Source organism: Stegostoma tigrinum, chromosome 31, assembly GCF_030684315.1.
Source record: "Stegostoma tigrinum isolate sSteTig4 chromosome 31, sSteTig4.hap1, whole genome shotgun sequence".
In the NCBI taxonomy this organism is placed as follows: Eukaryota; Metazoa; Chordata; class Chondrichthyes; order Orectolobiformes; family Stegostomatidae; genus Stegostoma; species Stegostoma tigrinum.
Window position 1 is genome coordinate 10236817 of NC_081384.1, and position 14536 is coordinate 10251352.

The 14536-nt window shown below is 43.5% G+C and overlaps 2 protein-coding genes across 8 annotated transcripts in view; one reads left to right on the forward strand and one right to left on the reverse strand.

Moving 5' to 3' along the window:
* The window catches only part of tbx21 (T-box transcription factor 21), a 45424-nt gene extending 42026 nt beyond the window's left edge, over nucleotides 1-3398 (forward strand). Inside the window, exon 6 of the mRNA XM_048561002.2 lies at nucleotides 1164-3398. Coding sequence (XP_048416959.1) covers nucleotides 1164-1869 — 706 coding nt within the window. The 3' untranslated portion in view covers nucleotides 1870-3398. The remainder of the gene's footprint in view (nucleotides 1-1163) is intronic.
* Nucleotides 3399-3493: 95 nt separating this feature from the next.
* Nucleotides 3494-14536, reverse strand: part of osbpl7 (oxysterol binding protein-like 7) — a 104030-nt gene continuing 92987 nt past the window's right edge. For 4 of the 7 annotated variants that reach the window (XM_059638885.1, XM_059638881.1, XM_059638883.1 and 1 more), the window contains 2 exons: nucleotides 11280-11410; nucleotides 3494-5579 (listed from right to left, as the gene is read on the reverse strand). In XM_059638885.1, the coding sequence (XP_059494868.1) occupies nucleotides 11353-11410 (58 nt within the window). In that variant the 3' untranslated portion in view covers nucleotides 3494-5579; nucleotides 11280-11352. Of the gene's footprint in view, nucleotides 5580-10685; nucleotides 11411-14536 lie in introns of those variants that run through there. The other 3 variants (XM_059638882.1, XM_059638886.1, XM_059638887.1) reach the window with 2 other exon arrangements.

A 14536-nucleotide genomic window follows, 5' to 3' on the forward strand; every position in this document is an offset into this window, starting at 1 on the left:
AGACCACACTCTCCATGACTCCCTTGTCCGCTCCACACTCCCCTCCAACCCCACCACACCTGGCACCTTCCCCTGCAACCGCAGGAAGTGCTACACTTGCCCCCACACCTCCTCCCTCACCCCCATCCCAGGCCCCAAGATGACTTTCCACATTAAGCAGATGTTCACCTGCACATCTGCCAATGTGGTATACTGTATCCACTATACCTGGTGTGGCTCCCTCTACATTGGGGAAACCAAGCGGAGGCTTGGGAACCGCTTTGCAGAACACCTCCGCTCAGTTCGCAATAAACAACTGCACTTCCCAGTCGTGAACCATTTTAAACCCCCTCCCATTCATTCGATGACATGTCCATCATGGGCCTCCTGCAGTGCCACAATGATGCCACCCGAAGGTTGCAGGGACAGCAACTCATATTCCGCTTGGGAACCCTGCAGCCCAATGTTATCAATGTGGACTTCACCAGCTTCAAAATCTCCCCTTCCCCCAGCGCATCCCAAAACCAGCCCGGTTCGTCCCCTCCCCCCACTGCAACCCAAAACCAGCCCAGCTCGTCCCCTCCCCCACTACATCCCAAAACCAGCCCAGCTCGTCCCCTCCCCCACTACATCCCAAAACCAGCCCAGCTCGTCCCCGCCTCCCTAACCTGTTCTTCCTCTCACCCATCCCTTCCGCCCACCTCAAGCCGCACCTCCATTTCCTACCTACGAACCTCATCCCACCTCCTCGAACTGTCTGTCTTCCCTGGACTGACCTATCCCCTCCCTACCTCCCCACCTATACTCTCCTCTCCACCTTTCTTCTTTTCCTCTCCCTCTTTGATCTGTCTCCCCCTCTCTCCCTATTTATTCCAGAAATCTCTCCCCAACCCTCTCTCTGATGAAGGGTCTAGGCCTGAAACGTCAGCTTTTGTGCTCCTGAGATGCTGCTTGGCCTGCTGTGTTTATCCAGCTTCACACTTTGTTATCTTGGATTCTCCAGCATCTGCAGTTCCCATTATTTCTGAGATCATTAGGTTTTTGTTATTCAAAGGTATTGTGGGATATAAGGCAAAGATGGGGTTGAATTGGGTTGTGGCTCAGCCATAACTTCATAACTCTGAATGGGTTTCTCCTATTCCTACCCTCCTATGAAACCCTCCCCCTTCAATTGTTTCTTTCAGAATGTATGGTAATTCCGAAGGAGACCGACTAACTCCCTCTCCACCGGACCAGCCCAACTGCCAGCAGCTGGTTCCAGGGACACGCTACCAGCCGTTCCTACATGACCAGTACATGAATGCCTTGCCACAGGGTCGGTACTACAATGGCGATCGGACTGTGTCTCACACATCGAAACATAGAGAAGACATCACAAACCCTCACCGATGGTTTATGTCACCAGTACAACAGCCCACTGCCAACAGACTGGATTTCAGCTCCTATGATCCAGAATACACTGGGAATGCCTTTATGACTTACAGTATGAAAGGTTTTCCTCCTCTTCAAGCAACCCCCCATCCTCTGGGCTACTACCAGGACCATCCGTTTAGCTCAGGAAATGCATGGGGCGCAAGGGGACCCTCGCAATTTCACCACAACAAGCCTGGCTCTACGTTGACCTGGTACAGACCAGTGACCGATGCCCGACCAACGCTGGTTAACATCGAGGACAAAAGCAAAGAAACAGAGGACTCATCTTGGCTGGAGCCTCATTCCGTAAAGTCGGCGGATTCTTCAGATTCAGGATTGTACGAGGCCGATTGCAAACGGAGGAAAGTGTCTCCTTATACCTCGAGCACTGAGAACTCTCCCCCCAATCAGAACGGTGAAAAGTATGAGAAGGAAAACGGAAGTGATACAGGATACTATAGCTTTTATGCCAACTGAGTCACTCCTGGGGCAATGTTGGACAAACCCAGCTTGCACAACATGCCAAATGATACAAACCGACTCTACATCGAGCCCCAGGACTGGTCATCACCCCACAGAGGGAAGGGATGGCAGCCCTTTTACTGATCTTGCTGTTCGAGAAAGTTCCCTTAACAGTGTTGGCCTTCAGAGGGATAGCGAAAATGTTCTAGCCCTGCTGGAGGGTGGGAATTCAATTTTTATCAAATTTGTCTTTTTTACACAGAAGGTATCTGCAATATTTTGAGGTGTATGAAGTGTTTGTACTGAGGGGCAAGTATGTTAGTTAATATGTGACATAAGTGGGGTTATCTGAAAATAAAAACACTTCATTCAAGCACAATTATCAATGACCGATGAACTTTTCACATTCCGGTTGTCTTGCGATGTTCTATCTGCTGCAGGATCCCACCCCTGTTTCTTAGGATTGTAATATACAGAGGGAGAAAATTATAATTTGAAACTGGGGACATTTGAATTCCTTTTGAACCAATTAAGTGGCTGTCAAGAGGCAGCCCAAATATGATTGTTTCTCTTTTTTTTTAACATGTTTCAAGATATGCAGATGTGATTTTATAAGATAAAATTAAATAAAATTTTCATTGCACTGTTAGTCAAAGTTCAACTCATGTTATTGAGGAAAACTGGCTCTCCTAGCATAGCAACACACCATAATGTTGTTGTAAGTTGCCCAGGGCCATAACTAAGCTTTTAATTATTTTTTTAATGAAATGTGTTGATAAGTTAACTGTGCAGAAAATAAATAGCTGTGTTCAAGATCTTCTGCAATACTGGCTTTTAAATGTACTTTAAAACAAATCTGTTAACACTCATCTTTTGCTTTACCTTGATGTTTACTCTTATCCTGCTGGTTTCTTTCTCTGATCTCTCATTCCCTTAATCACCATCTCCCCTTGCGCTATCCTTGCAGGGGTATGGTCCCATGGCTTCAGTGTCTCAGCTAAATCTCCATTCTTTCCAAGTAAATCTGGTTATTAATAATTGTAGTGGGCAGCATTGCCAATGTGTCTTATCTTCACCTAATGCTCATTTTGGCAAAACATCTTGAGTGAGAATCGAGGATATCTTTCACCCTCCAAACCTACAGGAGATCAATGCTGCAGCCCTGACCTGCAGCCTAAACTGAGATTAGTTAACTCAAATTTAATTCCAGCAGTATAATTAGCAACTGAGCCATTGGGAAGGGACAAGCTATTCTGTATTAGCACAATGCCCATATGTAAATATATATATTATGTAATTATTTGAGACCAATTGTAAATTAACTCATTTATATAATCCTGAGAGATCACCCAAATGCCAACATTGAAACTGAATGCAAAAGTGACTTAAAAATCAAACTGTACAACAAATAAATTGTGTATATATTAAAAGAAAACATTTCTGCTATTGTGTCAATGTTAAGTGTAGAATTACTTCTTAACTATGAAGTTTTATTCTTGAAGACTTAATTTATTCAAAAACCATTGGTGTACATTACTGGTTTTGTACAGGTTAATGTATATGTTTAATAAATAGAAAATAAATACACAATGGTTGTAGCTATTTCATTTTGTAATAAAAAAAATAATATCATGTCAAACTTTCCATTGTTGAAATTGATTTTTTAAGTGAAACAGTGGCTGTGACCAGGATTTTTAATGATGTTTGAAGGGTAGATCTATTAATGTGGATTGAAGAGTTTTACCATAAAGTACACCATGTAAGGCTCTACTGTTAAAATGTTACTGTGTGCAATTCATCTTGCCTTTTTAAGGCGATAAAGATTAACTGAATAACTTAAAATGCAAGTAAGGGGTCATCCATTTAAGATGGAGGTGTGCAGAAATGTTTACTCACAGAGGACTGAGAGTCTTTGGAGCTCTTTTTCTCAAAAGACCTGGCAAGCATGTTCACATTACTAGGGCACATATGCTGTATATGGACACACTGGAGATCAATCCCTCACCATTGCCAACTAGCACATTCTGAGGCTGATTGCTGTCATGCAATTTGTAGATTGGCAGCTACTTGTAAAAGCCTGAAATGTACCCAAGATCTGAAATTTAAGGGGGAAATGATTGATAACATTATTTTTCCTAAGTGAAGAACTGTTTAGCATATCTCAACCTTAAAGGTAAATCAATGTTTTATATGAGATGCGTTTTGTGAAAGGAGATATTTATTCCCCTTCAAGTCTTCATTGGAATGTAAGTCTCAGAAATGGTTGCAACGGCAAACATCATTGATTTGTTACCACCTGGTTCACCGATGTTCTTTAGCGAATGAGATCTGCTGTGCCTACATGGCTTGGCCGATATGTGACTCCAGACTGACAGTAGTATGACTGATTCTGAACTGCCTTCTGCAGTGGCCAAGTAAGTCACTGAATTTAAGGGTAATTATGGCTGAAGGGCAATCTTGGCCTTGCCAGTGACATCGACATCCTCTAAAAAAATAAATAAAAACCTTCCCTTCCCTCACCGTATATTTAACTCATGCTTCACACTTTGCTATGTATTCTGTCCCCATACGCCCACAGTGTCCAGGGATGTGCAGGCTGGGTATATTAGCACTCAGTGGGCTGAACGGACTGCTTCCACACTGTTGGGATTCTATGATTTTCTATCGTGAGATATCACCTTTCCCATTTTCAGTACTCAAATCACCAGACCAGTTCATTTTTGCATGTTCCAACAATAATGGTCCACATTACCTTGTTATATAATGGCAAGACCCCGCATCAACAGTACATTGAGGTGCTAATCTGAGCCATCAATACTAGCAGTGCGTTAGCTACCAGAGCAGGAGAAAAAGTTGAGAAGGACTGGATGGAAAGTCTAAAGTTGCATTGTTCCAATGGGATGGGATGTGAAGCATAAACATTAAGGATGCCATCAAATGGCATGGCTCTTGTGGTGCAGTGGTAGGTCCCTATTGCTGAGCCAGGAGGCTTTGGCTCAAGTTCTACCTGCTCCACAGGCGTGAACAGGTTCATTAGAAATATCTAGATAGCTAACATATCAATAGTTAAATTTGTAGAAGAGGTCATTTTTGATTTTTGTTCATTCTCAACAATAAATGTTTCAATTATTGAGAGAAAAAGAAGAAAAAAATCCCCCAAATACATTCGAGATTTATTCAGAACTTAAATTTCACCAAATGCAGTGGCCACAGGATTTCAACACGTCTCTAGAGTATTAGCCAGGACCTTTGGATTATTATGGCACGACCACCGTTTACTCTGAAAGTCACAGGATTAACATTGAGGTTAGTTAACCCAGCATAGACTGAATTTCAGATCTTGCTGGTCTGGCCAACCTTAAACGTTTTCATCCTTGTAATCTGCTGGCAATGTACCTGATGGGCCATTTCAAAAGTTACTACGAAGATTGTGCAACCATGAAAACTGAACGCATCACTGAACACAGAATGCTACGTCATGTAGTTTTAACGTGCATCATCCTTAGAGCCACCTTATCTTTTCCCAGGAGGCCTTTTAGCATCAGTTTTTGTAAAGTACTTCACGTTGGAATTTCTACAAGTGCACGGGTATCGAAACTTCATGGGTAAAGTCAGAACATTGCCTGAGTTCAGCAGAGAGGAGTAGTTAATGTCGCCCTTTTTCTAACCTCGCACCGCAGACATTTCAGGCCAGCAGTTACTCTTCTGTGCAGATGAATCAAAATCTTTCACGACAAAAGAAAAGACTATCAATCAATGTCCATAATGTTGCACATTGCAGCTAAATACAAGTCTGCTGTGAGGAACTATATCATTGGCTTCACTGACTCCTTTTTTTTGCAAAAATACACTTTATTCATAAAAAAAAATTCTTTATGTACACATACGGTTATTTAAAGCAGTTCAGATCTATAAAGTTTTTGCATACAAAGAAGAAAACAAACATTGAGGTTTGACTTTCTCGATAGTTACATCTAATCGAGTGAAGGCATTTCTTCACTATGCTGGGTTTTAGAAACTATTTGCATGTATCTGAGGCTTCGGGAGTGTCTATTAACTGATTCAGAACCCCCACCTTGAACGTTGGCAGAAAGCCCTTAAAGCACGGTGGCTCAGTGATTAACGCTGCTGCCTCACAGAGCCTGGGTTCAATTCCCGTCTCGGGTGACTGTCTGTGTGGAGTTTGCACGTTCTCCCTGTGTCTATGTGGGTTTCCTCCGGGTGCTCCGGTTTCCTCCCACAGCCCAAAGATGTGCAGGTTGGGTGGATTGGCCATGCTAAATTGCCCATAGAGTTCAGGGGTGTGTGGGTTATAGGGGGATGGGTCTGGGTGGGATGCTTCAAGGGGCAGTGTGGACTTGTTGGGCCGATGGGCCTGTTTCTACGCTGTAGGGAATCTAATATCTAATATACTTTCTCCACTAATTGACTCTTTCTGTTACCACTTCTAAAAAATCTCCCAAAAGCTAATTAAACATAATTTTCCCTTTAGAAATCTATGTTGTTTCTTCCCAAACAATTCACCTTTTCCCACTGAGTTCTAATTCCATCGCAAATAATTCTTTCTCGCAGCTTCCCCACCAGTGAAGTTAAACTGACTGGTCAGTGATTGCTGGGAAAATCCTTATCACCTTTATTGACAAATGCACAATGTCAGCAGGTCTTTATTCATCTAGCATCTCCCCTGAGTCTCGGGAAGATTGAATGGTTATGGCCGATGCCCATGTAACCTCCACTCCCATTTTCTTCAATATCTTGTGGTACTTTAAATACTGACAATCTATCCAACACCTTTTCCTTAGCCATAATGAATTCTCAAGTGTTTGAGGTTCTTCCTTTGTATCAAAAGGGTGGGTAGTAGCTGCCACATAGGTAAGACAGATGTAAACTACTAATTTAATACCTCATCCATGCTGCTTGCTTCAGGTGCATATCCACTTTTTGGTGCCTAATCAGCTCTATCCTCGTTTTATCGATCTATTACTATTGCTGTGCTGATAGAAGGTTTTGGGATACCCTTTGTGTTGATTGCCAACCTTTACTCATAATCCCCTTCTGATTCTCTAATGAGGTTTTTCACCTTCCCTCCGAACTTACCACATTCCTCTACGATTTCAACTCTATTTTCCACCTGCCATCTATCTTAAGCATAGCTTCATCTTCATTTTAATTTTATCTCATTTTTCAGCCAAGATGTTCCATTTTCCCTCCTTGCCTGTTTTGTGGGATCATACCTTCATTGTACCGGAACGATCTCCTCTTTGAAAGTAGACCACTTTTTAGCAAAAGTTTTACAAGATGACTTTTTGTTAGAGTCTATCTGGCCTAGCTCCATCTTCCTCCCATTGAAGTCAGCTCGACCTCAGTTATTGTTCTTCCTGTGGATTGTCCACTGGCCTTTTCTCTTATCACCCTAAACCTTACATAGAACATTACAGCACAGTACAGGCCCTTCAGCCCTTGGCGTTGTGCCGACCTGTCATTCCGATTCTGAAGCCCATCTAACCTACACTATTCCATGTACGTCCATATGCTTGTCCAACGACGACTTAAATGTACCTAAAGTTGGCGAATCTACTACCGTTGCAGGCAAAGCATTCCATTCCCTTACTACTCTCTGAGTAAAGAAACTACCTCTGACATCTGTCCTATATCTTTCACCCCTCAATTTAAAGCTATGCCTCCTCCTGCTCCATCCTAGGAAAAAGGCTCTCCCTATCCACCCTATCAAACCCTCTGATTATTTTATATGGCTCAACTAAGTCACCTCTCAACCTTCTTCTTTCTGATGAAAACAGCCTCAAGTCCCTCAGCCTTTCCTCATAAGACCTCCCCTCCATACCAGGCAACATCCTAGTAAATCTCCTCTGCACCCCTTCCAAAGCTTAATAATAAAATGATCCTAAATGTTCCACACTGCTACTTGATCTACTTGGCCCACCTCATTCTCAAGAGTCAAATCTGACAGTGTCTCCTTTCCAGTTGAACTGGAGATGTATTGCTGTAGGAAATTCTCTGAAGCACAATTTAGGAATAGAAACCAAAAGAACTGTGGATGCCGTAATTCAGGAACAAAAACAAAATTGCTGGAGAGGCTCAGCAGGTCTGGCAGCATCTGTGAAGGGAAAAAATCAGAGTTAATGTTTTGGGTCCGGTGACACTTCCTCAGAACAGAGGAAGGGTTACCAGACCCAAAACGTTAACTCTGTTTTCTCCTTCACAGATGCTGCCAGACCTGCTGAGTCTCTCCAGCAATTTTGTTTTTGTTCACAGTTTAGGAACATTTGTCACCTCCATCCTTAATACTGCCAGTATCCCTTCCTTCATCTGGGTAGTTAGAACTGCCAGTTATCTATGTTCTATGATGTTGGCACCTCTCTGTAATTTCTCTGTAGATTTGTTCCTTTTCATCCTTCGTAATAGTTGACAGTCTGTAGATTACACCGAACAATGTCATTGCACAGTGTTTGCTCCTTAGGTCCTGCCAGTTTGATGTTGTCCTTGACCATTCAGCCCATTGAATCTGCTCCACCATTCAACAATGCATAACATGTTTCTCAACCTCAATGTCCTGCTTTCTCCCTGTAACCTTTACATGGCAATCTGTAGCTGTAACTCCACAACCTTATTTAAGGTACTCCGTGTATTCACATATATTCTCAGTAACACTGAATTAGACTGTATTACTTTCTCCCTTACATTGACTTCACCTATTGGGCTTCCTATTCTCTTTACTACTGCTGTCTGCTCCTCCCAAGTGTTTTGTGCACCCTGATGTTCATCTCTTACATTGTCTCTTGGTCCCCACACCTCTACTGAGTTAAAGTTCTCCCAACAGCACAAACTAAATGCCCTCTAAGGAACTCAGTTGCAGCGCTGTTCAGATACAATCTGAAATACAGGTGCTATCTTGCTTAGAGCCAGTCCCAGGAATGTAAGGTTCCCCTCCGAAAAGGTAGATGGTCACCAGTTTCATGGCTACAGAGTCAAGGGAGCAGAAGGTGGTTCCTGGCACAAGAAGAGATTGGGGTGGGCATGAGGGAGTGATAGTCGACTTATTAGAAGAAGATGCAAATTTAGGGTTTGCACACCCCATTGTTTCAGACAAGTCTTGGATTAGCGAGCCAGGAAAGGAGAGAAGGAGCGGTGGCAATTGACTGAGTGGTGTCAGTTTTGGCGTGTAAGAAATTGGCGAATGGAGAGGATATAGGGAAAGGTTAGGGGTTTTGGGGGCCTGGCATTTTAGTTAATTAGCAAGAAGAAGTTGGGAGTTATCTTTGGATTTCAGGTGAACTGGGAAAAGTGAGACGTTTTAGCAGATGAGAGTTGGACCAGTAACATCAAGGTGGTGGTCGGGAGGCTGTGGGGTGTGGTCAAGGCACATCCACCAGTGAATGGCTAGATATATTTTTTACTAATGCTCATCATGACACGTGACTCATTGGAAAGGCCAATATTTATGACTCATCCCTAATTGCCCCCAACTAAAAGCAATGTTGAGCCCTTTCTTGAACAGTTACAGTTTGTGTCACCTGCAGTTCTGTAGCGGAGGCATTTGACCAGCACCAGTGAAAGGGCAGTGAGACAATCCCAAATCAGGATGACGTGTCACTCAGAGGACTCTTGGAGGTGATCTCGTTTCCATGTGTTTCCATTCAAGGCAAGAAAGACCTTGCAGAGATAATGGGAACTGCAGATGCTGGAGAATTCCAAGATAATAAAATGTGAGGCTGGATGAACACAGCAGGCCAAGCAGCATCTCAGGAGCACAAAAGCTGACGTTTCGGGCCTAGACCCTTCATCAGAGAGGGGAATGGGGTGAGGGTTCTGGAATAAATAGGGAGAGAGGGGGAGGCGGACCGAAGATGGAGAGAAAAGAAGATAGGTGGAGAGAGTATAGGTGGGGAGGTAGGGAGGAGATAGGTCAGTCCAGGGAAGACGGACAGGTCAAGGTGGTGGGATGAGGTTAGTAGGTAGATGGGGGTGCCTTGCAGATCAGCTTGTTTGCTGCTTGGAAGGAAGAGAGGACATCGCTGAGCAGCAATGGCTATAATCTCATATCAATAACATAAGAGAGATAATCCAGGGCTAGCGTTACAAATGCAAAATTCATCAAGCAACTGCTCTTCTGCTCCAGGGAGAAACCAGAAGGGTTTTTTCAAATACACAAGCAAGTGTTAATTTGTAGACACAATTAAAGAAAACAATCTTGTTTCTATATCACAGCCTTCATGATCTCAGGACATCCTAAAGTTTTGCAACCAACCAAATAATTGCCATGTAGATGAGACATTTGACACATGCTGTTGTAATACAGGAAGTCTGGCAGCTAAATTTCTTGGGTTCAACACATTTGAGTGCGACTCTTTGATCATGGAAGAAGCAGCTTTAGCAAGGAAATTGGAGAAAGATCAAAAAAGAGCTAATAATGGTAATAGATGAAAGATAAAGTTATTCATAGTTATGTCATGTAGAATACGTTCATAGTTTTTCAGATGACCACAAATGCATATCATTTTCGACCAGGTCTTGCCATGCCCTGGGGTTTGTGAAGTATTTCATCCAGCGTACCAAAACCAGTATTTTACCTTCAACTTTCAAACCACTCAAAAACTTTGTACCCAGCATGCCTCTGTGTGACCGAACTCTCCACTGAGTTCCTGTTCCGAATGAACAGCTTCTCAATGGGAATACAGATCTTGAGATTCGACCAGCCTCAATCAGTTCATTTCCTTTTTATTAGTGAAAAAATACAATGCACATAGCTTCTGCTTTTCTATCTTTGAAGGTCATCTTCACAACACTTCAGAAAAGATTAATGTTAAGCAAGCTGTTCCAGGGAGATTGGCAGAGTTTGCCATTTAATGTTTTGGTTGAAAGACAAACTTGCACTGAACCAACAAGAGACTGCCAAATAAGAGCATGGCAAAGACAGGTTAGAGTCTTGGCTTTCAAAAGAGAATCTTCTGAAGAGGAAACAACTTGCAGGGTAGAGAGAAAAGGCAGATGGCATTAAGAACTTTGTTCTTATGAGAGCTGCCACTTAAACAATAGGTTCAATGACTCCCAGCTGAGCTGTGACTCTCCTCAGAGAAGGAATTGCAAACATTCTGGAATCCTGTCATGAAAGATCTTCACTTATCTCTCCTTCTCTAATTTGGTCCAATATATCAACTTCTTTAACCATCCAGGAGAAGCACATTGCAGATTTTTTTTTCCTTTATTCATTTGTTCACAGGAGGAGGGTGTCACTTGGCTAGGTCAGCATTTATTGCCCATTCTTAAATGCCCAGGGGGCACTTATGAGTCAACCACATTGTTGTGGGTCTGGAGTCATGTGTAGTCACTAGTGAACCAGATGGCTTTTTCCAACAATCAGCCATGGAATCATAGTCATCATTAGATACTTAATTCCAGATACTTACTGAATGCAAATTTCACCATATGCCATGGCAAGATTCGAAACCAGGTGCCCAGAACATTACTTGGATCTCTGGATTAAAAGTCCAGTGATAATACCACTAGGCCATCACCTCCCCCTGTGCTGGAATCTGTACTGAAAACAAAAAATACTAGAAATTACAAGACAGGTAGCATTCACAGAGAGACAGCAAGCCAACATTTCGAGTCTAGACGACTCTTCATCAGAGCTTTATTTATCCCATTGGTTACCTGTCCTGATACATTTTTCAGCTGAGGAGAAATGTTCAACAAAAGTAACAAACGTTGAAAGGTCCCTGTGTTTTTTCTCCAGGATCTCATACAGCAGAATCCTGCAGATTGATCTCCAACTCCTGGAGACTCCAGACAGAAGCGAGGGTTGGAAACACAGCCCCCTGCGCCCATGGTAACTCTTTACAAGAGCAACTCGCCTGGTCCCATTCCTAATGCCTTTTCCCACCGCCCTGGGAATTATCATCCAATTCCCTTTAGAAAGGCTATGCCCATCACCCCTTCCCAAGCCATAAATTCCAGATTAATTTCTGAGAAGGAAAGGGCAAACAAAATGCTGGTGAGGGTCCATCGATGAATAAAGACAGAAAATCTGAAGTGAGGTCTAGAAAGAGATATTAACATTAATTACATTGACAGCCAGGGAGCATATAATAAGAGATAGGAAAGCATTAGTAGAAAAAATAGATAAAGAGGAACAGTGTAATTAAGATTTCAAGGGATATAAAATAAAGGCATAAAATATTTTACAGGCAGACAAATAAGAAAGGAAGATTGTGGCAGAAATAGAAGAACAAAGGGACAAACAGGATAATATCATAGGGAACGATAGAGAGGTGGCAGAAATATAAAGTAATCCTTTCTTTTTGCAATTAGCCAGGAGGTAACAGGTAAACTGACATTGTTTTTCTTATTAATTAAGGAGAAATGTATCCAAAAAGGTGATGTTTTGAGTAAACTAAGCAAATTGAAGGACAATGAAGTTTTTTGTCCAGATGGGTTGCATCCACACATTTTAACAGTGTCTAGTGAAGCGGTGATGTAGTAATGTCCTTACTTCTGAGCCAGGTAACTGGGATTCAGGTCCCAGATGATCCCAAACATGTGTAATAATGTGCCTTAACAGGTTGGTTAAAAATGTGTAGAAATTACACATTTTGATAACCATTCTTATGATCCAATGGAAGAATCTAGAGAACAAAACAACTAAGTCCTTACCACAATCATTTAATTATTTGTTAGAATAGAAATGGACTGACACAGAGCTAATGTAATTCTTGTATTGAAGTAGGGGCACTGAACAGGTTCAGAAGGTTGAAACCAAAGAGTTGAATATCAGACCTAAGAAAAATGACAGGATCTTACGAAATGTGTGGTGACCTCATTGAAACATATCAGATACTTAAAGGGCTTGACAGGAAAATGCTGAGAGGATGTTTCCCCTCATGGGAGAGTCTAGGAGCAGATAGCATGATCTGAGAGGAGGAGGAATTTCTTCTCTCAGAGGGCTCAGAGTCTTTGAAACGCCTTGCCACAGAGAGCTGTTGGGGCATAGTTTTAGGCTAAGGGGCAGGAGATTTAGAGGGGAAAACATTTTTACTCAGCTGGTGGTGAGAATCTGGAATACTCTGCCTGGGAAGGTAATGGAGGCTGGAAACCTTACAAACTTTAAAAATATATTTGGTCAAGTACTTCAAAAATCATAACATTCAGGATATGGGACAAGAGCAGGAAATTGACATGAGCGTCCTTTTAGTGGCAGTTATGTCAGTGCAGACTGGATGGGTTGAAGTGCCTTTTCTGAGCTGAATGACTCTAAGAGTCTATCAGCTGTGGGGGCACAGTCCTTTTGTATATTTAATGCCCAGAGAGATAAACTTTTGATCAGTCTGGGTATCAAGGGTTGCAGGGAAAACCCAAGTAAGTGGAGGAATATCGGATCAGCCATGATCCTACTGAATGGCAGTGCAGTGCTGAGAGGCTAAACAGCCTAGAACTGTTTCTATTTCTAAGATAATAAAGTGTGAAGCTGGATGAACACAGCAGGCCAAGCAGCATCTCAGGAGCACAAAAGCTGACGTTTCAGGCCTAGACCCTTCATCAGAGAGGGGGATGGGGTGAGGGTTCTGGAATAAATAGGGAGAGAGGGGGAGGCGGACCGAAGATGGAGAGAAAAGAAGATAGGTGGGGAGGAGAGTATAAGTGGGGAGGTAGGGAGGGGATAGGTCAGTCCAGGGAAGACGGACAGGTCAAGGAGGCGGGATGAGGTTAGTAGGTAGGAAATGGAGGTGCGGCTTGGGGTGGGAGGAAGGGATGGGTGAGAGGAAGAACAGGTTAGGGAGGCAGAGACAGGCTGGGCTGGTTTTGGGATGCAGTGGGGGGAGGGGAAGAGCTGGGCTGGTTGTGTGATGAAGTGAGGAGAGGGGAGATTTTGAAGCTGGTGAAGTCCACTGATACCATTGGGCTGCAGGGTTCTCAAGCGGAATATAGGTTGCAGGAACAGCAACTCTCGGGTGGCATCATTGTGGCACTGCAGGAGGCCCATGATGGACATGTCGTCTAAAGAATGGGAGGGGGAGTTGAAATGGTTCGCGACTGGGAGGTGCAGTTGTTTATTGCGTGGTTCGCAATAAACAACTGCACCTCCCAGTCGTGAACCATTTCAACTCCTCCTCCCATTCTTTAGACGACATGTCCATCATGGGCCTCCTGCAGTGCCACAATGATGCCACCCGAAGGTTGCAGGAACAGCAACTCATATTCCGCTTGAGAACCCTGCAGCCCAATGGTATCAATGTGGACTTCACCAGCTTCAAAATCTCCCCTTCCCCCAACGCATCCCAAAACCAGCCCAGTTCGTCCCCTCCCGCCACTGCATCTCACAACCAGGCCAGCTCTTCCCCTCCCCCCACTGCATCCCAAAACCAGTCCAACCTGTCTCTGCCTCCCTAACCTGTTCTTCCTCTCACCCATCCCTTCCTCCCACCTCAAGCCGCACCTCCATTTCCTACCTACTAACCTCATCCCGCCTCCTCGACCTGTCCGTCTTCCCTGGACTGACCTATCCCCTCCCCACCTATACTCTCCTCTCCACCTATCTTCTTTTCCCTCCATCTTTGGTCCGCCTCCCCCCCCCTCCCTATTTATTCCAGAACCCTCTCCCCATTCCCCTTCCCGAAGAAGGGTCTAGGCCCGAAACGTCAGCTTTTGTGCTTCTGAGATGCTGCTT